Source organism: Erithacus rubecula (assembly GCF_903797595.1).
Source record: "Erithacus rubecula genome assembly, contig: scaffold_148_arrow_ctg1, whole genome shotgun sequence".
NCBI classification, from domain to species: Eukaryota; Metazoa; Chordata; class Aves; order Passeriformes; family Muscicapidae; genus Erithacus; species Erithacus rubecula.
In genome coordinates, this window is record NW_027636153.1 from 235,839 (window position 1) to 259,079 (window position 23,241).

Here is a 23,241-nt window from a genome sequence, read left to right on the forward strand (position 1 = left end):
TCCCAGCTCAGTGTCACGGTGCGACAGCCCAGTCCCTGGCTCCTCCCCTGCCCCTGTCCCCTCCTCGTCCCAAGGGGATGACACGGGGCTGTCCCTATCCCAGTCCCGATTCCCGGTCCCTCCCCCCTCCGCGGCCCTCACGGACCAAAAAACCCCGTGCTGCTCCCGCCCACCAATCCCAGCGCGCGATCTCTCCTAGATTTGCATAACCATGCCCTCGGCTCTGGCCCCGCCCACGACGGCTGTGGCCACTTCCGGGGGCACTTGGCTCCCAGTTCCCTTCCAGTGCTCCCAGTAGGAGCGGCACTGGCGGGGAGAGCACTCCCAGTTCCTTCCCGGGGGTTTCACCATCGCTGCCACTGCTCTCACTGTCATTCCCAGTGCTCCCAGCATCACTCCCAGCGCCGCTGGGGGCTGCAGCCACTTTGAAACCCCCCCAGCGCAGAGCGCGGCTACTTTTGGGTGTCGGCACCTGCCCGAGCCGAGCTGGGAGCGGAGGAGGAGCGGGAGGAAGAGCAGCAGCCGCAGCAGCAGAACCGCACGGATCCCCTGCCCTCCCGCTGAGGCCGCAGCTCCTCCGGCATCAAACCTGCCCCCGGAACCCGCAGGTGAGGATGGAGAGGGAGTTCGCTCCGAATCGATTATGGGTGCGGCTCCGGGAGGTTTTTTTTGCGGTTCAGGGGATGTTTTGATCTTGCAGGAGCCCAAAGCCGAGCCGGAAATGGCCCTGCAGGGATCTTGGCGGCTCTCACGCCGCGATCGCCCGGCATCTGCGCGGACTGGGCGATATCGGCTCTGGGGATCCCCGGCAGAGCCGGGGGGGAAGGCGGGAGCCCCGGAGCGGGGAGAGCGCAGAGAGGCGATCCCGGAGCCGGGGGACCCCCGGCAGCCTGGAGGGGTGCGGGAGGTTGGTGCTGAGCGGGCTCCGGGCCCCCGAGGCTGAAAGGGGCGCTGACTTCTCCAGCTGCCCTTGGGCAGCGCTACCATCAAACCCAACGGGCTTAGCCTTTGTTTACCCCAAAACTGGATTTCTCATTCCCAAACTTTGACACGATGGAGGAGGAGGAGGCCGTGAGGAAGAGGAACACGCCTCCGGAGACCCAGGCAGATGATGAAGTCAGTGCCCCTTTCCCCCTGTGTCCTGCTCCATCTCCCAGCCCAGCACAACGCCGCTGGCGACGCCATCTTGACAGGGAGAAACCGGGGTATCTCCTTGCCCTTCCCTCTGGCACGGAGGCAAATACCATCTTCTTTTTGTCCTTCCTCCCCCAGACAAGGAGGTAAGAATGGATACCAGGGAGGACAAATCCCCGCAGCAGAACCTCGGGCAAGAGGCCGTTTGCAGCGGCTCTACGGGGCAGAAATGCAACAGGGAGGAAAAGCCCCAGAGATCCCTCACAGGATCTTGGGTATCCGAAGAGGAAACACCCACCAAGGGCCAGAGAAGCGGACAAAGCTGCAGCCAGAACTCGGAGCTGGGGGTCCATCAACAGCTTCATGATGGGGAGAAGCCCCACAAGTGCTCGGAGTGTGGGAAGGGCTTCAGCAAGAGATCCTCCCTGATCTGCCACTGGAGAATCCATGTGGGGGAACGGCCCTACGAGTGTGGGGAGTGTGGGAAGAGCTTCAGTACGAGATTCAAACTGACCCGCCACCAGATGATCCACACTGGGGAGAGGCCCTACGAGTGTGATAAATGCGGGAAGAGGTTTCAGACCAGCTCCAATCTCGTCATGCATCAGCGCATTCACACAGAGGAGAAGCCATTCCGCTGCCCCAAATGTGGGAAGGGCTTCAAACACAACTGCCGCCTTGTCTCCCACCTGCGTATCCACACTGGGGAGTGGCCCTACGAGTGTGGCCAGTGTGGGAAGTGCTTCAGGACGAGCTCTGAACTGATTGTCCACCGAAGGATCCACACAGGGGAACAGCTCTATGAGTGTGATAAATGCAGCAAGAGGTTTCTGACCAGCTCCAGTCTCCTCAGTCACTATCGCATTCACACAGAGGAGAAGCCCTTCTTCTGCCCCGAATGTGGGAAGAGCTTTAGGCACAGCTCCAACTTTGTCAAGCACCAGCGCGTCCACACTGGGGAGAGGCCCTATGTGTGTCCTGTCTGTGGAAAAAGCTTCTCACAGAGCTCTACCTTGACCCAACACCAACGGAGTCTCCACTGAGAGAAGCACTGCAAGTTCCTGGAGTGTGGGAAGAGCTTTGTGCTCTGCTCCAGCTCCATCCCCATGGCAGGATCTGTACTAGATGATCCGCAGTGACCCCCGGTGAGCAGAGCCCTGGTCATCAATGTTGGGAAGACACCTGGCTGAGGGGCACCATATTCTCATAGCTTCCCTTAAGCACCTGGACACATCCACAGATCAACATCAGAAATCCATTGTGGAGAGCAGATTTGTTGACTTCTGACCCCAGTAAAATCTCACTTTTTGTCTTCTGGTGGCATGAAGTGACACTGGATGGCCTTGGAGGTCTTCTTCCTCTCTGGCCCATGGGCATCTTCCACAGCCAAATGGGAACAGACTGGGGTAAAACCCAGGATTTTGTAGACAATGGGGTGGAAACCCCTCTGAAAGAGTTTCTTCCCACCCAGCCAAGCATGTGGATGCTCTGCCAGCAGGGACATATAAATCCTTTTGCTTTGGCCTTGAAACTAAAAGGTTTCTGTTCATCCTTTTGAAAGCCTGAAATTGGGGTAAAAATAAAGATGTTGAAGTAAGGAGTGGATGGGGAGATGTTGTGGACAATGATATGGATGGGTGCACAGGTCTAGCTGCGGACATGAGGGGATGTGGATGGGGACATTAACTGGGACAGCATCAATGTCACGACCTGTGGCACTACAGTGTCACCAGCACCTTCATCTCGGCCATGGTGAAGTGCTGCCCAATGCAGTTCCTGCCATCACATCCCCACTGTCACCACCACAGTGATCCAGCTGAATGTCACCAACCACCAGGGCGGGAGGGTTGTTGACAAGTTGTTATCAGGACTTGTTCAGTTCGTAACAAGTGGGTGGAAGCAAGTGACAGCCATCAGAATGTCCCACGGCCACTGCCCTCAGGGGAGCCCTACCATCTCTGGGGATGGGGCAATGGTCAGTGCCACCAGTAATGTCACATGGCCCCACTCAGGGTGTCACCAGAGGTGTCCTAGTGGCAGGGTCCCCACAAGTATGGTGACATTGTCCCTTGCTGTGTGTCCTGGTGGCATTGCATCCCCTCTACTCCGTTTGTCCCCATCCTCCACTGTGGCTCCCTATCATCCCTCTGTGTGTCCTGTTCAATGTGCCCCTATCTTTCTTGCTATGTTCCTGTCCTCCCACCCCGGCATGGCCTAGGTCCCTGAGGTCCCAGGCCTCAGGGTGTCTCCATGTCCCTCAGGATGTTTCTGTGGCTGCTCATTGTGCTAAGTGTCTGCACTCACCCCTGCACAGGTAGGAGCCGTGACACCCTGTGACACCCCATGAAACCCCTTCTCTGATTTTGGGTCTTTCCCCCTGATTTGGACATTTTCCCTCTATTCTGGATACTTTCTCCTCTGTTTTGTGTCTTTTACCCCCTTTTGGGTCTTTCCCCCTTATTTTGTTTTCTTTCCCCTTCTTTTGGTTCTCTTCCTCCTCTTTAGGATTCTTTCCCCCCCTTTTCCATTCTTTTCCCCAAATTCGAGCACTTTCTTGCTTGTGGTATGTTTTTGGGTTCTCTCTGGTCCCCAACCTCTCCAGGCTGGCAGGGGTCCCAGGAATCCCTAGGGTCCCCCCTCTCTGCTCTTCCAGCATTGGGCTTCTGGGGCTCCCCATTCTCTGTGCTGCTGGGGGCTCCCTGGTTCCCCCTCTCTGCGCTCCCCCTTAGCCATGCTCGGGCTCTTAGAGTCCCAGTGCTCCTGTTTCCCCTGATTCTGCTCCAGGCAATGGGGAGCTCCAGGGATTCCCCTCTCGCCAGGGTGTTCCCCTGACCAGGCTGAATCCTGGGGTCTCCCCTCTCTGGGCTGCACATACCTAGTATCCCTGTATTCTTCCCTCTCCTGCCCCCACAGGAACCATCCTGAGGGCAGCTGGCATTACTCTGGGAGTAAAGACTGGGCTCTGGGAAGCACAGCATGGTGAGGAGCAGGAGGACAAATCCCATCTCAGCCCCACAAATACCCCCTATTCCCATGGATCCTCCCAGCCCCTGGCTCCCCCTACTTGCCCCTGCTCTGACTGTACTGGACTTGTAGCATCTCCAGGTCTCTGGTGGATGTGCTGGGTGCACTCACAAACCTGGGTGAGGAAATCCCAATATGCCTCAAATCTGGTCCTGCTGAAAGGGGGTCACATTCAGGTGAACCTGAAGCTGGTTGAGGAGGCTGGAGCTCTTCCCACATTCCAAGCACTTGTAGGGTTTCTCCCTGCCATGAAGCTGCTCAGCAACCACCAGCTCTGAGCTGCAGCTGGATCTCTGGCTGCCTTCCCAGCCCAGGGTAGGTCTCCGCTCCTCGGGGCTCCCTGGGATACGTTTGCAGCCACTCCTCATGCAGGATGTCCAGGGCTTTTTGTCCCCACTGAATTCCTGTGCCATGGAGCCGCTGCAAACGGCCTTTTCCTCAAGGTTCTGCCATGGGGATTTCTCCTCCCTGGGGTCCATCCTCAGCTCCTTCTCTGGGGGAGGAAGGACAAGCAGAGGATGGAATTTGCCTCCGTCCCAGAGGGAAGTGGAAGGAGATACCCCCAGTGTGTCTTAGCAGGAGGGCCTCGGTAGCAGCCTTGTGCTGCAGCTGGGGCTGTGCTGGGAGATGGAGCAGGACAGAGGAGGAAAGTAGTAGTGACTTCCTTCTCACCTGCCTGAATGCCCCAGAGCAACTTTTTCTTTGCTGTGACCTTCCCTTCCTCCATCTGGCCAAACTTTGGGAACTAGAATCCCAGTTTTGGGGGAAAACAAGGTGTGATCACGTTTGCTTGGGTGTTCCTCTTGACCAAGCCTAGAGATCTCCTGGTTTCCATAAAAACCTCCAGGTCACCAAGATTCAGCCACCCTCAAAAAAAAAACCATCCACCCAGGAATTCCCTCGCTCTGGTCTCTCCACTTTGGGGTTCTGAGGGCCCCTCCTGTCTGGGCTTCTGCAGCTCCAGGGTATATTGGTATCCCCTCTGGGCTACTCCTGCAATCCCAGAGGTTCCCTTTCTCTGGGCGCCCCCGTGGGTGTCATGGGGGCTCCAGGGGTACCGCCTGTCCGGGATGCCCCTTCAGGGCCCCGGGGTACCCATGGGTCTCCCTTGTCCGTGGTCCCAACATCTCCAGGCTGCCGGGGGTCCCCCAATCCGGGCTCCACGTTGCAGGGTGCCGCGGGTCCCCCTTATGGGGCCGTTGGCACCCGCAGGCCGCAGAGGGTCCCCCAGCTCCGGTGCCGCCCTTTTCCGCTGTGCCGAGCCCCAGCCCCGCCGGTGCCGGGCGATCGCCACGCGGCTCCGGGCTGACAATGCAGCGCCTGAGCCGGGCAGCCCAACCCCAGCGCGGGAGGGTCCCACGCATCCCCCGGCCCAGCGCCGGGGCTGTGCCGGCCCCAACAGCGGCACCCCCAAAACTCTGCTGGCTCGGAGCCGCCGACCGGGCGCCCAGCCCTTGGCCCCGAGCAGAGAGCTCTGCCGGGGGGCTCCCGGGGAAAGGCGGCGGCGCTCGGCAGCGGCCCCAGCCCGCCCAGCCCGCGGCAATTGCCCCGCACCGGGACAAAATCCTGCCCCAGAGGAGCCGCTCGCAGTGCTCGCCTGCGGCTCCTCCGAGCCCCAAAGATCCCGGCAGCTGCCAAAATTAATATAGAGTCCAAAAGACTAAAACTACCTGCAATAATTATAATAGTACTACTAATAACTGTAATATTATTAGTCATAATAGAAATAAAAAGAATTGATAATCTTCATAAAAACCCTTCCACACGTATACTAGGTTTGCATGGCCAGGCTTTGGTACAGGGGGAGCTCCAAGAGCCCCTTCTGTGAGAGGCTGCTGGAAGCAGCTGCTCCTCCATGTCCTGTAGAGTCAGCACCAGCCAGCTCCAGGATGGACGAGAGCTGGCCAAGGCTGGACCAGTTAGAAATGGTGGTAACACCTTTGGGATAACAGATTGAAGAAAAAGAAAATCGATTATTGTGTAGTTGTAACTGTGACCAGGGAAGAGCAGGGTGAGAACATGAGAGAGGAGCAAGTGTGCACACAGCCAGGGCAGGGCAGGAGGAGGGGCAGGAGCTGGAGCTGATTGCCCTGACATTCCGTGGTGCAGTCCGTGCTGAGGCAGCCGGGCTCCTGCAGCCCATGGAGGGCACGGAGTACAGAGATGCACCTGCAGCGGCTGGAGGAGCCCATGCCGGAGCAGGGCGATGCCTGAGAGGAGCCTGGGACCCCATGAGAAACCTGTGCTGGAGCAGGGACCTGGCAGGGACCTGCAAACCCGTGCAGAGAGGAGCCCACGCTGCAGCAGGGTCCTGGCAGGACTTGTGAGCCCATGCAAGTGTGGCCCACGCTGAAGCAGTTTGTGAAGAATTGCTGTGTGTGAGATGAACTCACCTTGGACAAGTTCATGGAGAAGCGTCTCTGGGAGGGACCCCTTGGTGCAGCAAGGGAACGATTCTTCTCCCTGAGCAGCAAGAGAAACAACACGTGAACTGAGCAAAACCCCCATTCCCTGTATCCCTGCACTCACTGGGACAGGAGGTAGAGCTGGGAAGGAGGGAGTTATGGGCAGAGGGTGTTTTTAGAGCTTTCTCTTACTTCTTGCTATCCTGCTCTGATTTGGAGAGCAAGAAATTAAATTAATATCTCTAATTATGAACCTGTTTTTCCCATGATGGCATTTGCTGAGTCATCAGCCCCAGTCCTTATCTCAAGTCATGAAACCTTCATTCTGTTTTCTCTGTCTCCTGTCCATCTCTGGAGGGGAGTGAGAGAGCAGCTCTGGTGGGTGCCTGGTATCCAGCCAGGGTCAACTGACAGCACTTCCTTTCTCTCATCCTTTCTTTCTTTCCAGAGGTCACAGTGCAGAGGTTGAGTGGGGCTTTGATGGGGGCAGTGAAGGTGTTGGGGAGCAGTGCAGAAAGGAGCCCCAGGGATGTGGGATGTTTCTGCCCCGAGCCCCATCCAGCCCAGCCTGCCCCGAGTGCACAGTGAACCCTGGCACGGCTGCACTGGACAGCGTGACCTGCTGGGGACATTGAGAGCTGCCCTGGGACACTGCCCTAGGGATGCCACAGGCACGAAACCAACCACAGCCAGCCCCGCTCCTTGGGATTGGCTCAGCCCCTAGGAGTGTTCCAAGTGTGGAAAGAGCTTCTCACAGTGCTCTCATGGCACCAGATACCAACGGAGGCACCACTGAGGGAAGCCCTGTGAGTGCCCTGAGTGTGGGAAGAGCTTTGTGCCAGTCTTAGCTTGCAATACAGGATGTGACCAAAAGTATGTATTCTCTCACCATCTGTTGAATCCAGGTGGAACAGTGATACTTATCTGCATGGGAGATAATAGCCCATCTGTTAATAGCAGGTGGAGCAGCCATCTTTATCTTTTCCACAACCCACCCTTTGTCCATGAAGATATCATCTGTTATTAGGCCATTAAGTCTCACTGCATGACTGATCAAATCACATGATCTCATATCGAGATGCCCCACCCAGGTGGAGGAGCCAAGTATTTCCTATGTAAATAAAATCTGAGATTTGAACCATCAGAGAAGCCTTTTCCCACTAAATTCCTAGAGGAAGACCAAGCCCATCTTCATCACCACTAGACTTCAAAAAAAACTACACCCTTCTCCAAAATCATTGCTTCAACAAAACTACATCTGTCACTCCAAGAAAACTATAGCCAGCATGAAATCAGACTCCCACCAACACCCTGACCAACAGGATGTCGGGTTGTATTCTGACTCTCTCAGTGTTTTCTTTTTAATATTACTGTATCTTTATTTAATTTTCCCAGTAAAAAACTGTTATTCCTATTCCCATATCTTTTCCTGAGAGCTCCTTAATTTCAAAATCACAATAATTTAGAGGGAGGGAGTTTACATTTTCCATTTCAAGAGTCTCCTGCCTTCCTTTGCAGACACCATTTTTTCAAACCAAGACAGATTGTGGTGCACAATGTGTAGCACAGGGGCATTGAGAGAAAAAGGGTAAAAAAAGGAGTAACAGTTCTTGAGCAACCTTTTTTTTTTTCTTCTTTTTTCTTTTTTTTTTTTTTATGCTGGATATAGAAATCTCATTAGGTGGCATCATGTGGTCTGGCTTACCCTGGCTTGGGTGGCACATGGTTGTGGCTATATTTCTCCCATTTGCAAGCCCTTATGTAAAAATGGGCCCTCTAACTAAGGCTACTGTGTCTGTTATCCAGTTTGCTTTATGGGTTACTAAGGTGAGGAATTAATGAATTTTTAACTTCCTCTGGAAGGTGGCTACAAGGATTCAGGACTATCACACACTGTATGTTGTTGGAGTTACTTTAATGATGGTACCTACTGTGAGGAAGTGACAGTGGAGGAAATTTTCTACCAAACTCTTTACTCAGTTTTTTAGGTCTATCCCATCCATTTTTGAAGGATTCAAATCTTCTATAAATGCTAATGATATCATACAGTGGCTGGTGCTGCTGATATGCCTGTTAAACCTGTTCTATTTAGCATTGAGAGATAAGGGGAGATTGACTCTGATAACTACCCTGATAACTACCAGAGATTAGGGATAGTGCCCCACAGCCTGACCCTGCAGCACAGCCCATCTCAGAAAATAACCACCTGGATTGAGTGGGGGTTCTGGTGAAGGAGATATGTGAGATGGGCCAGGTGCTGAAGGAGTACATCTCCCCAGCTCTTTAGAAACTCCACTCCTGCCTTGAAGAGGTAGAGTCAGATGGTGCTGCAGTGGAACCCATGGATGTTACATCTGCCCAGGTTCCAGCTGAACTGCAATGGCAGCCACAGCCAGCAGCAGTCACCCCTGTGGAAACGATGACTCTAAGATGAAAACAAAGCACCAAGGTAATAACGATAAGAAAGGAGGGCTCTCACAACCCACACAGAAGCCAGAGTAGAAATCATCACTGAGTCCCTGTCATATGAAAGTCTATGTAATCTGCAAAAAGACATTGTTCAACAGTGGCATGAGCTTCTATAACTTGGTTACTTCATGTATGGGACCTTATGGGTACAGGTGTGCAACTGGATGATTCTGAGGCAAGGAATTTGGGACCCCTGTCACGAGACTCTGGTGTGGATCAGGTATTTGTAAGAGTGCCAAGACCTCTTTCCCTCTGGGAACAGCTTTTAATGAGTGTGAAAGAGAGGTTTGTCCACAGAGAGAGAATGCAGGAGCACCACCATAGAATGTGCTGGAAGAGCCTTGAGGAAGGGATCCAGCAGCTGAGAGAAGTGGCAGCACTGGAGGTGCTCTTTGGGAGGGGTGGACAGCACGACAATGACCCTGACAAGGTCAGGTGCACAGGGCAGATGTGGAATCTGGCAAACCTGGGGCCATCCAAATACACCTTTACTGTGACAATTAATGCTGATAACAACCCAGAGACAGTGGGTTCTGTCACCAACAAGCTCAGAAATTATGAGAGTGTGATCAATGGCCCGAAGCAGGCTCATGTCTCTGCTGTGGTTAAGGAGCTCAAAGAGGACTTTAAGGAAGAGATGAGGGAGGTAAGGGAAGAGGTGAGGAAGATCAGTGCAGCATCAGTGCCAGTCACAGGCCCCAAAGTCAGAGCCCAACGTTCCCCAGCTAGGGAGAGAGGGTACACCCCACGAGCTGACCTGGGTTCTTTTTGCACAACCATGGGGAAATCATGAAAAGGCAAAATGAGAAACCCACTTCTGTGCTGGCAGCACGGGTGCATCAACTCAGGGAGGGAAGCACTAAGAGAGGGAGTTCCACTAAAGTGAAGGTAGCCTCAACCTCCCATGACCAAGCTGCCAGGTATTGCAGAAAGGAAGATGACCTGTGGGATCCTCTTAGAAGAACCTCTAGTATGTATGCCCAGGAAGGAAATGATAACCAGGGTTGGAGGGTCCCTGCCTCTAGCCAGGGAGAGGCACAGGACAGCCAGGTCTTTTGGATGGAGTAGATCCAATGGCCTGGCACATCAGAGCCTTTAGTTGATCCTGGTGCACAGTGTACCCTAATGCCACTGGGACATGTGGGGGCAGAACCTGTTTCCCTTGCTGGGGTGATGGGGGATCACAGGAATTGACTCTGCTGGAGGCTGAAATGAGCCTGACTGCGATGGGGTGGCAGAAACATCCCAGTGAGACTGGGCCTGAGGCTCCATGAATTCTGGGCATACTCTTCCTCTGGAATGGCTATTACAAAGAGCCTAGGTGGGCTTTTGGAACAGCTGTTGTAGAGGCAGAGGGCATTGAGAAATTGAACACCTTGCCTGGACTACCAGAAAAATCATATATACAGTAGGTTCCTGAAGGTGAAAGTGTAACAAGTACCAACTGGCACCTCAACAGCACACAGCCAGCAGTATCAGATGAATCAAGATGTCGTGATCCCCATCCACAAGACTAGGTGAGCTAGAAAGTCAAGGGGAGGCAAGTAAAGCACAGTCACTGTTCAATGACCCATATAGCCTATGGGCAAGCCTGACAGAAAATTGAAATTGACTGTAGACTATTGTGCCTTGAATGAAGTGACTCCACTGTGGGAGGTAAGACCGAGAGTACTGTGGATTTAATTAGCATAAGCAGCTTGATAACAACGCAAGATGTAAGCAAAAGATTCTATCACCATCTGTTGAAACCAGGTAGAGCAGTGTTCCTCATCTCTTCCATGACCCATCCCTCATAAGTCCCCCAAGGAGTTATGCCTTATGGGATATCCCCATTCAAGGAGAAAAGCCAAGCATTTCCTAGCTAAAAAACCCCTGAAATTTGATACATCAGAGGAATATTTCTCACTAAATTCCCAGAGAGAGACCAGGCCTATCTCCATCACCACTAGACCTTAAAAAAGAAACTACACCCTCCTGCAAAATCATTGCTTCAACAAAACCACATCTGCCACTCCAAAAAAACTAAAAAAACTATAGCCACCATTTAATCAGACTGCTACCAACAGCCTGACCAACAGGATGTCAGGTTGTATTCCGACTCTGCCAGTGTTTCGTTTCTTATATTAGTCAATTTTTATTTTAATTTTTCCAATAAAGAACTGCTATTCTAATTCCCATATCTTTGCCTGAGAGCTCCTTAATTTCAAAGTTATATTAATTTAGAAGGAGTTCACATTTTCCATTTCAAGAAAAGCTCCTGCCTTCCTTAGCAGACACCCGTCTTTCAAGCAAAGACAGTGACCTGCTGCAGCTCCATCCCCATGGCAGGATCCGCACTGGATGATCCCCAGTGACCCCCGGTGGGCAGAGCCCCCCTGAGCCCTGGTGCTGCTGATCTGTGTTGGGAAGACACCTGGCTGGAGGCTCCACATCCTCCTGCCTCCCTGTGTCCTGGATTTTCTTTGCATTTTTCTTTGTCCTTCCAAAAGACCCAAAAACAAGGTAAAAATAGAGATAGGTATGACATGGATGGGGACAGGGAATCTACCAGATGATGTGGGGGATGCTGGGTTGTATGGAGTTGAGGGTTTATGGGCAGGACTTGGGGGCTGCTCAGGGCTTTGGGCACCCCAGGCCCAGAGGCTCCGGCTGCACTGGGAGACCCTGGAAGAGGTTCTGGGGCTGCTGATCCAGGATCCCCTGCACTGGGATTGTTCTCATGTCTCCATATCCCTGCTGCCACTGTTCCCTGTCCAGGATCCCTCTCTCCCCGCTGTTAGGGCCCATGCCCCTAACAATTCCTGTTTCACTCCACTCCTTCTCTGGTCCTGCTCCAGTGTTATAAATGAGAAACAAGTCTCATTATTCAGCAAAATTTACATGGGTTTATTTTATATAGACAGAACAAGCAGTGCACTGGAGAAAACGTGAGGGGTCACAGCCCACTGCACACTTCCACCGAACTTGGTTTGTAGCTCCCTTTTTATGGAATGATTTTCCTTGTAGTAATCAATAATTGTTCTTGTTTTGTTGTAGTAATTCTGCAAGGTAAGCAGTGGTGGTCAAAGAAACTTCCTAACTTCTGTGGGACAGCTCTTCAGACAACTGGTCATGTAACCATCTGGTCTTGGTAGATAAAAAAAACAGAAGAAGGGATCCTGATCTCTAGCAGATAGTTTGCAATTGATTACACAAAGGCAGGAAATCTGATTCTGAAAAAAAGACCTTTGAGACTATGGAAAACCCTCTTTTTTTTTTTTTTTTTTTCCTTGTTTTTTGCAAACTGGTATACACAATATTCATATTTGTAACATGGGGATTTAAACTGAGTGGGTTTAATCATATATTTCCTTTTATCTAGGTCCATGATATTTTCTTATTTTAAGTACTCTGGTTTATACAAACTCCAAAACTTCTATGATTAACAAGAATCATTTGTCAATTATCACACCAGTCTGGATCCCATTCCTGGTGTCATTCCCTGTCCATGTCCTGTGTTCTCTGCTCGGTTGCTGTTCCCATATTCCCAGTCCCATGTTCCCTGTCCTGTTCCCATTCTTGTATTCCCAGCACCACTCCCATACCCAAATTTGCATTTGTATATTCCCTGTCCTGTTCCCATATTCCCGTTCCTGCTCTCTGTCCCCATCCCGTCTCCATTTCCGATCCGAGTCCCCATTTCCGGCCTCTGTCCCCACTCCCAGTCCCTGTCCCCATTCCCGCTCCCTGTTCTCATTCCCACTGCCTGTCCCCATTCCCGGTCCCTGTTCCCATTCCCATTGCCGGTCCCCGTTCCCGGTCCCTGTCCCCTCTCACCGGACGCCGCCGCCATCGCTCCGTTCTGTCCCCACCCCGACCCTAACCTCACCCGCGGCAACCCCGCGCTGCTCTCGCTCACCAATCCCAGCGCGCGATCGCTCCTTGATTTGCATAACCACGCCCCGACTCTGGCACCGCCCACCGCCGGCTGCAGCCGCCTCCGGGCGCTCTTAGCTCCCAGTTCCCGCCCAGCGCTCCCAGTAAGAGCGGCGCCGGCAGAGAAAGCCCTCCCGTTTCTTTCCGAGGGCTCTCGGGATCGCATCCAGTGCTCCCAACATCCAGTGCCGCGCCGGGCGTGGTTGCTTTGGAACCCCCCAGGTCAGAACGCGTCTGCTTTTGGGTGTCGGCACTGGCCGGGCCGGGCTAGGAGCGGAGGAGGAGCGAGAGGAAGAGGAGGAGCAGCAGAACCACGAAGTTTTCCTCTCAGGTAGCAGCCCCCCGGCTACGGCAGCATCGCCCCCCCCTCGGACCCCGGAGGTAAGCTCGTAGGTAGAGCTCGCCCCAAATCTATCCGGGGGGGCGGGGTCGCCGGGAGGGTTTTTTTTGCGGGGCAGAGGATCTTTGGATCCTGTTGGACGCGGAGCCTGAAGGGGTGCGGAGGTTGGTGATGAGCGGGCTCCGGGCCCCCCGAGGCTGAAAGGGGCGCTGACCTCTCCAACTGCCCTTGGGCAGCGCCATCATCAAACCCAACGCGATCAGCCCTTGTTTTCCTCCAAAGCAGGATTTCCCATTCCCAAACCTTAGCCCGATGGCGGAGGAGCAGGCCGTGAAAAGGTCGATGGCCTGGGAGCCCCAGGCAGGTGAGGAGTAAGTCGGTGCCCCTTTCCCCCTGTGTCCTGCTCCATCTCCCAGCCCAGCACAACCCCGGCTGCAGCAGAGCCCTGAGGGCATCTCCTTGCCCTTCCCTCTGGCACGGAGGCAAATCCCATCCTCTCCTCGTCCTTCCTCCCGCAGACAAGGAGCTGAGCACGGACAGCAGGGAGGACAAATCCCCGATGCATAGCCTCGGACAAGAGGCACTTTGCAGAGGCTCCACGGCGCAGGAATCCAACGGGGAAGAAAAGCCCTGGAGAAGCTGCACCAGGAGGGGCTGCAAACGCACAGCCCGGGGATCCCAGCAGGAAAGAGCCAGCCCGGGCCAGGGAGGCGGCCGGAGCTCGGAGCTGGGGCTGCGTGAGCAGCTTCACGATGGAGAGAAGCCCCACAAGTGCTCGCAGTGTGGGAAGGGCTTCAGGTGGAGATGCCTCCTGATCAGACACTGGAGATCTGGCCATCTTCCTCTTCCTTGCAGCTGCCTCTCCTCTGCCATCCAGCCAAGGTTTGGGAATGGGAAATCCTTTTCCGAGAGAAAAATAAGATGTGAGAGTGGTTGGGGATTACTCCGGTCCAAGCCCTTCTCTAGAATGCACCAGACATGTTGTATCCATGAAAACCTACAGACCACAAAGATTCAGCACAAAAAATACTTCAGACCACAAAGATTTATCTGAAAAAACCCTCAGAAATACCAAGACAACCAAGAGCAACCACAAGACATGCATCGATCGTGATCATCCCAAAAAAACCTCTCCAGGAGTTCCCCCTCTCTGGTCTCTCCACTTTGGAGTTCTGGGGTTCCTTAGTGTATTGAGGGTTCTCCTCTCTGCGGTCCTCACCCTCTCTAGGCTGGCAGGGGTCCCAGGAATCTCTAGGGTCCCCCCTCTCTGCTCTTCCAGCATTGGGCTTCTGGGGCTCCCCCTTCTCTGTGCTGCTGGGAGCTCCCTGCAGCCCCTGGGGCCTCCCTGGCTCCCCTTCTCTGCGCTCCCCCTTAGCCATGCTCGGGCTCTTGGGGTCCCAGTGCTCCTGTTTCCCCTGACTCTGCTCCAGGCAACGGGGAGCTCCAGGGGTTCCCCCTTGCCAGGGTGTTCCCCTGACCAGGCTGAATCCTGGGGTCTCCCCTTTCTGGGCTGCACATACCGAGTATCCCTGCATTCTTCCCTCTCCTGCCCCCACACCCCCTCAAGAATAAACTTCCCGGGAACCCTCTAAAAGCTCCCCAAGGGGCATTTGAGGCTTAGCTTTGTAGTCCTTCAAGTGCAAAAAATCTCCCCCTACACCCTCCTGCCCCCAAAAATCCCCTCCCACGGAGCCCCCAGGATATTTGGGCGAGCTCCCCCTCCGCGGTCACCTGCGAGATTGGGGGGACAATGCCCCAGGGGGCGGGAGGGCTGCGGACACAGCGAGGGCTGGACCGCGTGGTCCCTCCACTTCCAGTTCCTGCTCTTCCTCCTCTATCCCACTCTTCCTCCCACTCCTCCTTTTCCTGTTGCTCTTCCAACACCGCTCCTCCTCCTCCTTGTCTTAATCCCTCCACCTCTTCTCCCGCTGTTTCTCCATCACCGCTCCCCCATCCCCACTGCTCTTGCCCCATTCCCGAAGCCCTCACAGTCAGTGGCAGGAGCAGGGATGGAGCCAGGACAGGTCGGGATGGGCAGTGTGGGGCTCTTGGCTGCTCCCACCCACTGGGGGCGGGGGGTAACCCGGCCCGGGGAAAAGGAGAGGGAAACTGGGAAAACTGGGGGCTGCAAATCCAAACTGGAGCTTTGTGGGGACCCTGGGTGGGAAATTTCCACCCTTTGCGCTCCTGCCAGAGGCCTGGAGATGTTGAAGGGGGGACTGCAGGAACGGATGAGGGATCACAAGAGTTGGATTTTGGGGACAGGGTGAGGTGCTGTGTGGGCAACTTGCTGGGGTGTTGGTCTGGGGCCCCCCTGGTGGTCCTGGGGCACCAGGCTGCAGAGTTGTCACCACCTCCTATTTCTGGTGGTGTTTCTGGTGGGACCCCTGTTCTTCGGGGCTCTTCCTGCAGCCAGAAAACTTGTAGGGACTGTCCTCTGGGTGGGTCCTCCAGGTGTTCCATGAGCATTGGGCTCCTGCTGGAAGTGACTGGGCTCTCCTGGGATCATACAGAGATCATACTGGGAGTGACTGCGAATGACTCCAAGCATGCTGAAGGCAACTGGGACATATTGGAAGTGTCTGTAACCCTACTGGGGGTGACAGACACCACACTGGGAGAAACAGGGACCATGCTGGGGACAACTGGGACCGTGCTGGAGACTCATGGGTCTCCCTTGTCCGTGGTCCCAACATCTCTGGACTGCCAGACTGAGAACCGGGAATAAGGGACAGGGAATAAGGGACAGGGACTGGGACTACAGGATCGAGACCAAGATTGAAAACGGGACTGAGGATGGGAATATGGGAACAGGACAGGGAATGTGGAAGCAGCAAGCTGAGAGAGAATCTGGGATGGGGATCAGTGTTCAGCAGTGCTGCAGTGAAACCCATCGGGCCTGGGAGTTCTGCAGCTGGGCCTGCCCTGGGCTGCTGCGGCCCAGGGCCCAAAGGCTGGAGCTGCAGCCTTGCTCCTGGGGCAAGAACAGGAGCCTGGTACAGGCCCATGGCCCCTGCACGGCCCCAGCATGAGGGAGGGCTCTGAGGCCCAGGGCTGCTGGCAGGATGGGCTGCTGTGGCCAGCTGGGGGCCTGTGAGCAATGCCCAAAACCTTGTGCTCTCTGCAGCTGGCCAAGGGCAGCAGCAGGGCTGAAGGGTTCGTGTGGCACAGGCAGCCCGAGCTGTGGAGCCCTCAGGCCCCCGTGGCAGAGGCACCCTCAGGAATGGCACTGGGACTGGCACCGGCTGTGGGTATTGGTTGTGGCTTTAGATCTTCCCAGAACAGAGCAGCTGCTGGCTGCTGTAAAGTTGTTCCTTGTGAAGACATGTCAGGCTCCAAAGGCAAATAGCCCAAGGCTCTCCAGTCCCTGTCAAACACTTCTGCCATAAAGTCCCGATGGAAGCAGGAGCAGCTCTCTGCTGCAAGAGGTCGAAGCTGCGGCTGGTGCAGAATCTTCAGAGGCAGATGCTCTGTGGCCTTTCTTCTCCTGTTCTTTTCTGCTTGTTCTTCCTGTTCTTCTTTCATTTGCTGGTAGTGGTGATGATGATGGTTGCAGAGGAAGAGAGAGCAATGGGAGAGGAGCGAGAGAGAACTCTGGATCCAACACACAGATTTTTATTGACAAATTACCCAATGAGCTAAAAACTCAAACTTGAAGGATTTTTCCTAAACTTACTAGAATTCTGGTTCTATAATACGAAAGTTTGCGTATAACTTGTGCATATGGTCTGTTTGTTCTAGCTGAAAAATATCGGAAATATTCTTACTATATTTTGTTCTGTTTAGAACTATGCTTCTGAACTCTCTGTTCATTTTGTTTTTCACACCAAATTCCAAGGGTTGTACTTTTTAAGGCAGTTAAAACATATTTTTACTTACTTAAAACTAAGATTTATACTTTTACTTCATATCTATGCAACTTAATATTTCTACTTCCTTAATACTAATGCTTAGACCTCTGTTTGATGTTGGTGTGGCTTGATGTACTTTAGTTTCTTGAAAGGGTTTTCATTTAATTCTTGCATTCTATTCCCTCTTGGAGCGACTCAGAGAGGCTTCTGTGTTCCACACTTCAACAACTGGGAATGGTGACAGGGACGGGGAGAAGGGACTGGACGGAGGACCGAGACATAGGAACGGGAATGAAAACAGGAACTGGCAATGGGAATATGGGAATGGGACAGGGAATGTGGAAATAATGAATGGAGAGAGAATAGGGAATGAGGATTATGAAGATGAGACAGGGAAAGGAAACTATATGGGAACAGGATTAGGAATGGGAATATGGTAACGGGACAGGAAATATAGAAATGCAAATATGGGAATAGGAGTGGGACGAGGAATACAAGAATGGGAATATGGGACTGGGAATATGGGACTGGAAATATGGGACTGGGAATATGGGAATGGCAACTGGGCATTGACTATGGGACAGGGAATGAGACCAAGAATGCGATTCAGACTGGGATGGGAGGAGGATGGGAGTGGGAGTGGGAGTGGTGTGACATGGCAATGGGCTGGAGGCAAAGAGAGTGACAGTGAGGAGATGGGGATCCTGGACAGGAGACAGCAGGAGCTGGAACAGGGGGACATGGGGACAATTGTAGTTTAGGGGATCCTTGATCAGCTGCCCCAGAACCTCTGCCAGGGTCTCCCAGCACAGCCAGAGCTGCTGGGCCTGAGGTGTCCAAAGCCCTGAGCAACCTCCAAGGCACTTTCAACTTATCCAACTCAGCATCCCCCACATCCCCGGAAGATCCCCCCATGTCCCTATCCACATCTTTGTTCAACATCTTTCTTTTTGCCATGTTTTTGGGTGTTTGGGAAAGACAAAGAGAAATTCAAGGAAAATCCGGGCCACGGGGAGCCAGGAGGATGTGGAGCCCCCAGCCAGGTGTCTTCCCAACACAGATCAGCAGCACCAGGGCTCAGGGGGGCTCTGCCCACCAGGGGTCACTGGGGATCATCCAGCGCGGGTCCTGCCATGGGGATGGAGCTACAGCAGGGCACTGTCTTGGTTTGAAAGACAGGTGTCTGCTAAGGAAGGCAGCAGCCTCTCTTCAAATTTGAGATGTAAACTCCCTCCCTCTAAATTAATATAACTATGAAATTTAGGAGCTCTCAGGGAAAGATATTGGAATTGGAGTAGCAGTTCTTTTTAGGGAAAATTAAATTTTAAGTATAGTAGTATAAAAACCAAAACACTGGCAGAGTCAGACTACAGCCTGACTCCCTTTTGGTCAGGGTGTTGTTAAAAGTCTGATTAAATGGTGGCTGTAGTGTTTTTGGAGTGACAGATGTGGTTTTGCTGAAGCAATGATTTTTGAGAAGGTGCAGTTTGTTTTTGAAGGTCTAGTAGTGATGAAGATGGTTCTGGTCTTCTAGGAATTTAGTGGAAAATAGCTTCTACAATGTTTGAAATTTCAGATTTTATTTAGGTAGGAAATGCTTGGCTCTTCCCCTTGGGTGGGGGGGGCGTCTCAAACGTGATGATGTAATTTGATCATTCATGCGTGAGACTTAATGGCTTATTAAGAGAAGGCATCTTCCTAGAGAAAGGGTAGGTCCTGGAAGAGATAAAGAAAACTGCCCCACCTGGCTTTAAGAGCTGGCCTATTAACAGAGGATATCCTCCCCAGAGTTATGAGGAATGGATCATGGAAGAGATAAGGAGCACTGCCCCACCTGGTTTCAACAGATGGTGATAGAATATATACTTCTGGTCACATCTGGCTTTGCAGCCTAAGACTGGCACAAAGCTCTTCCCACACTCAGGGCACTCACAGGGCTTCCCTCAGTGGTGCCTCTGTTGGTATCTGGTGAAATGAGAGCTCTGTGAGAAGCTCTTTCCACAATTTGGACACTCACAGGGTCTGAGACATCCCAAGGAGCGGGGTTGTGATGTGCTCTGGTGCCTGTGACATCCCAAGGAGCGGGGCTGGCTGTGGTTTGTTTGGTGCCTGTGCCATCCCCAGGGCAGCTCTCAATGTCCCCAGCAGGTCACGCTGTCCAGTGCAGCCGTGCCAGCGGTCACTGCGCACTCAGGGCAGGCTGGGCTGGACGGGGCTCAAGGCAGAAACGTCCCACATCCCTGGGGCTCCTTTCTGCACTGCTCCCCAACACCTTCACTGCCCCCATCAAAGCCCCACTCAACCTCTGCACTGTGACCTCTGGAAAGAAAGAAAGGATGAGAGAAAGGAAGTGCTGTCAGTTGACCCTGGCTGGATACCAGGCACCCACCAGAGCTGCTCTCTCACTCCCCTCCAGAGATGGACAGGAGACAGAGAAAACAGAATGAAGGTTTCATGGCTTGAGATAAGGACTGGGGCTGATGACTCAGCAAATGCCATCATGGGAAAAACAGGTTCATAATTAGAGATATTAATTTAATTTCTTGCTCTCCAAATCAGAGCAGGATAGCAAGAAGTAAGAGAAAGCTCTAAAAACACCCTCTGCCCATAACTCCCTCCTTCCCAGCTCTACCTCCTGTCCCAGTGAGTGCAGGGATACAGGGAATGGGGGTTTTGCTCAGTTCACGTGTTGTTTCTCTTGCTGCTCGGGGAGAGGAATCATTCCCCTGCTGCACCAAGGGGTCCCTCCCAGAGACGCTTCTCCATGAACTTGTCCAAGGTGAGTTCATCTCACACACAGCAATTCTTCACAAACTGCTGCAGCATGAGTCACACTTGCATGGGCTCACAAGTCCTGCCAGGACCCTGCTGCAGCGTGGGCTCCTCTCTGCACGGGTTTGCAGGTCCCTGCCAGGTCCCTGCTCCAGCACAGGTTTCTCATGGGGTCCCAGGCTCCTCTCAGGCATCGCCCTGCTCCGGCATGGGCTCCTCCAGCCGCTGCAGGTGCATCTCTGTACTCCGTGCCCTCCATGGGCTGCAGGAGCCCGGCTGCCTCAGCACGGACTGCACCACGGAATGTCAGGGCAATCAGCTCCAGCTCCTGCCCCTCCTCCTGCCCTGCCCTGGCTGTGTGCACACTTGCTCCTCTCTCATGTTCTCACCCTGCTCTTCCCTGGCCACAGTTACAACTACACAATAATCGATTTTCTTTTTCTTCAATCTGTTATCCCAAAGGTGTTACCACCATTTCTAACTGGTCCAGCCTTGGCCAGCTCTCGTCCATCCTGGAGCTGGCTGGTGCTGACTCTACAGGACATGGAGGAGCAGCTGCTTCCAGCAGCCTCTCACAGAAGGGGCTCTTGGAGCTCCCCCTGTACCAAAGCCTGGCCATGCAAACCTAGTATACGTGTGGAAGGGTTTTTATGAAGATTATCAATTCTTTTTATTTCTATTATGACTAATAATATTACAGTTATTAGTAGTACTATTATAATTATTGCAGGTAGTTTTAGTCTTTTGGACTCTATATTAATTTTGGCAGCTGCCGGGATCTTTGGGGCTCGGAGGAGCCGCAGGCGAGCACTGCGAGCGGCTCCTCTGGGGCAGGATTTTGTCCCGGTGCGGGGCAATTGCCGCGGGCTGGGCGGGCTGGGGCCGCTGCCGAGCGCCGCCGCCTTTCCCCGGGAGCCCCCCGGCAGAGCTCTCTGCTCGGGGCCAAGGGCTGGGCGCCCGGTCGGCGGCTCCGAGCCAGCAGAGTTTTGGGGGTGCCGCTGTTGGGGCCGGCACAGCCCCGGCGCTGGGCCGGGGGATGCGTGGGACCCTCCCGCGCTGGGGTTGGGCTGCCCGGCTCAGGCGCTGCATTGTCAGCCCGGAGCCGCGTGGCGATCGCCCGGCACCGGCGGGGCTGGGGCTCGGCACAGCGGAAAAGGGCGGTTTTAGAAATTAATCAGGCTCGAAACCTTTATTTAGAAAACAGCTCTTTTATTAAATGGGAGCTCGGAGGGAAGGCCACCGCCTGCCGCTGTAAGGGGTCAGGATCCAAGGTCGGGTTTCAGGGTGGAGAGTCCCAGCCTCGCGTGCAAGCACAGATCCTGACGTTGGCTCACGCAGTCTAGGGGTGTCTATGCTGTCCGTCACCTCTCAGGTGGTGGTTACTGCAGGGAGGCTTTCCTTCAGTCGCTTAGGATGTTCCTCGTACTTGGAGGTCAGCTGTTCTGCAGTCCACGACTTAGTTTTCTTGGTTATTCGATGTTTATCCTTGGCTGGGACTTCTATCCTCACAATGTCCTCCTGGGAGTGTCACTGTTTTGCATAGGGGGCATGGCTTTCCCAGCAGCAGCAGGCGGGCGGAAAGGACAAGGGAAAGGGGCGGAAGTAGGAACCAGGAAGTACAAAACCATAAGGGAACTGAGGGGTACAAATATTGGGTACAGAACATGGGTTTCAATACAACAAGGTAAGTTAACAATCCTCAGAACATTAACTTAGCGGCTATAACCAACAACTTCCTTCTCTTATGAACTTTAGCTAAATATTCCCAACAATATCCCCCCTCTTAATCTTTGATCGGGACATAGTCCCGCATCAAGATGCTGTCTCAGGCTCTTTGGGTAGAGCCTTCGAAGCTTTTGGAATTGTTGGTATCGGCTTCTTGCAGTTCGTACCTCTCCAGGGCTCACTATGGTTGTTTCGCTAGGCTCTTCTTCTAGGGTCTCTAACTTTAACATAGTTGCTTGTCTGTGGCTTCTGGCAGGGTCTATCTGGAGGGTAGACTGGACAGTTGATGTAATTAGCTTAACTAGGCAGGGGAGTAGGCACGGGAGGACCAGGAAACCGGCGAGGGACATTAAGATTATAAACACTATCTTCTTCCACCAGGCTCCTTTGAATGACCAAAAATTATCCCACCAATCAGTGTTTACAAGTGTGTTCCATTTTTGTTCTCCTACATAAGCAATTTTCCTGATTTCTTTTGGGATATTTCGGATTACCTGGCTTGTCATCGATCTCAAGACAGCATTCTGAAGTGTTAAATTTACCACAAATGCCACCTTCATTTGCTAGGAGGTAGTCTACCGCTAGCCGAATTTGGTAGACTGCCGTTCTGGTCTGAGCCAATTGTTCACTGATATAATCCAGTGCCAAAGCCGTTTTGTTAGATATCACTTCTAGTACCGCCTGGAGCCGAATTATTCTATTCAACATGTATATGGGGGTGCAGTAACCCCAGGATCCATCTTGGGCCCAGGTGGCTGGCCCATAGGTTTTTATGATCCTTTCTGGTGTCCAAAGGTTACCTTTCCACTTCTGAGTGCCCCCAAGATCGATGACATGCTTCCGCCTACGGATGTTCTTTTTCATGTGGTCATACAAGGGAACCCCTAAATGATGTCCCGACTCCTTTTCTAGGAGGAAAAAGGCCGGTTTGATGATCCCCACCGTGCATATTCCTGTCCAGTCATCTGGGAGGAGGGTGTAGGCTTGGTCGCCGCATATCCAGAATAGATATGACGGGGCTTTCCAGTAACCTACCTGGTTTTCTAAGTGGTTTCCCCAGTATTTGGATATGGTTGGTATTCCTCGAAAGGGATTCCACCCTCTTTGGGACACTCATAGATCGTATTCATCATGATACAAACAACTACTTTCCTTCTTTTCACTTGCCCAATATGTTTCTGCTTCTTTGGGTATCCACCCTCTCTTTCCCCCTTTTATAAACATAGTTTGCTTGCATGGCATGGCCCCTACAAGGTTTTGTATTTTCTTCCTTTCCTCTGTATGCATACCTCTCCAATAGCTTTTGTTTTTAATTTCCATTTTTCGGCCCTACGCCCACCTTCCTGCGGAAGGTCTGGGTTCGTTTGTAACCATCTTAAGATCTCTAAGGGGGTTAGGCTCATGCCTTCCCAGGGCCATACGTCTGCCATTTGGGTACTGCCACAGACGAAGCAATTTGTTATATTTAATTCATGACTTATTTTTTCTATTAATTCTATAAACAGATTTTCACTATGAGCCTCGTTCAATTCAATATTTCTTGGAGGTATGAACTTTTCTTTAATTCGATCTTCAGCCCCTGGGATATTATCTAGATTTTCAATGC

The 23,241-nt window shown here is 52.9% G+C and overlaps 1 protein-coding gene across 1 annotated transcript; it reads left to right on the forward strand.

Annotated features, from left to right (window-relative positions):
• Positions 1–327: 327 nt before the first annotated feature.
• LOC306815508 (uncharacterized protein) lies at positions 328–2,731 on the forward strand. Its single transcript, XM_079332066.1, has 2 exons — positions 328–608; positions 1,273–2,731. The coding sequence occupies exon 2, from the start codon at positions 1,287–1,289 to the stop codon at positions 2,175–2,177; it is 891 nt and encodes a 296-aa protein (XP_079188192.1). The 5' UTR covers positions 328–608; positions 1,273–1,286; the 3' UTR covers positions 2,178–2,731.
• The last annotated feature ends 20,510 nt before the right edge of the window (positions 2,732–23,241 follow it).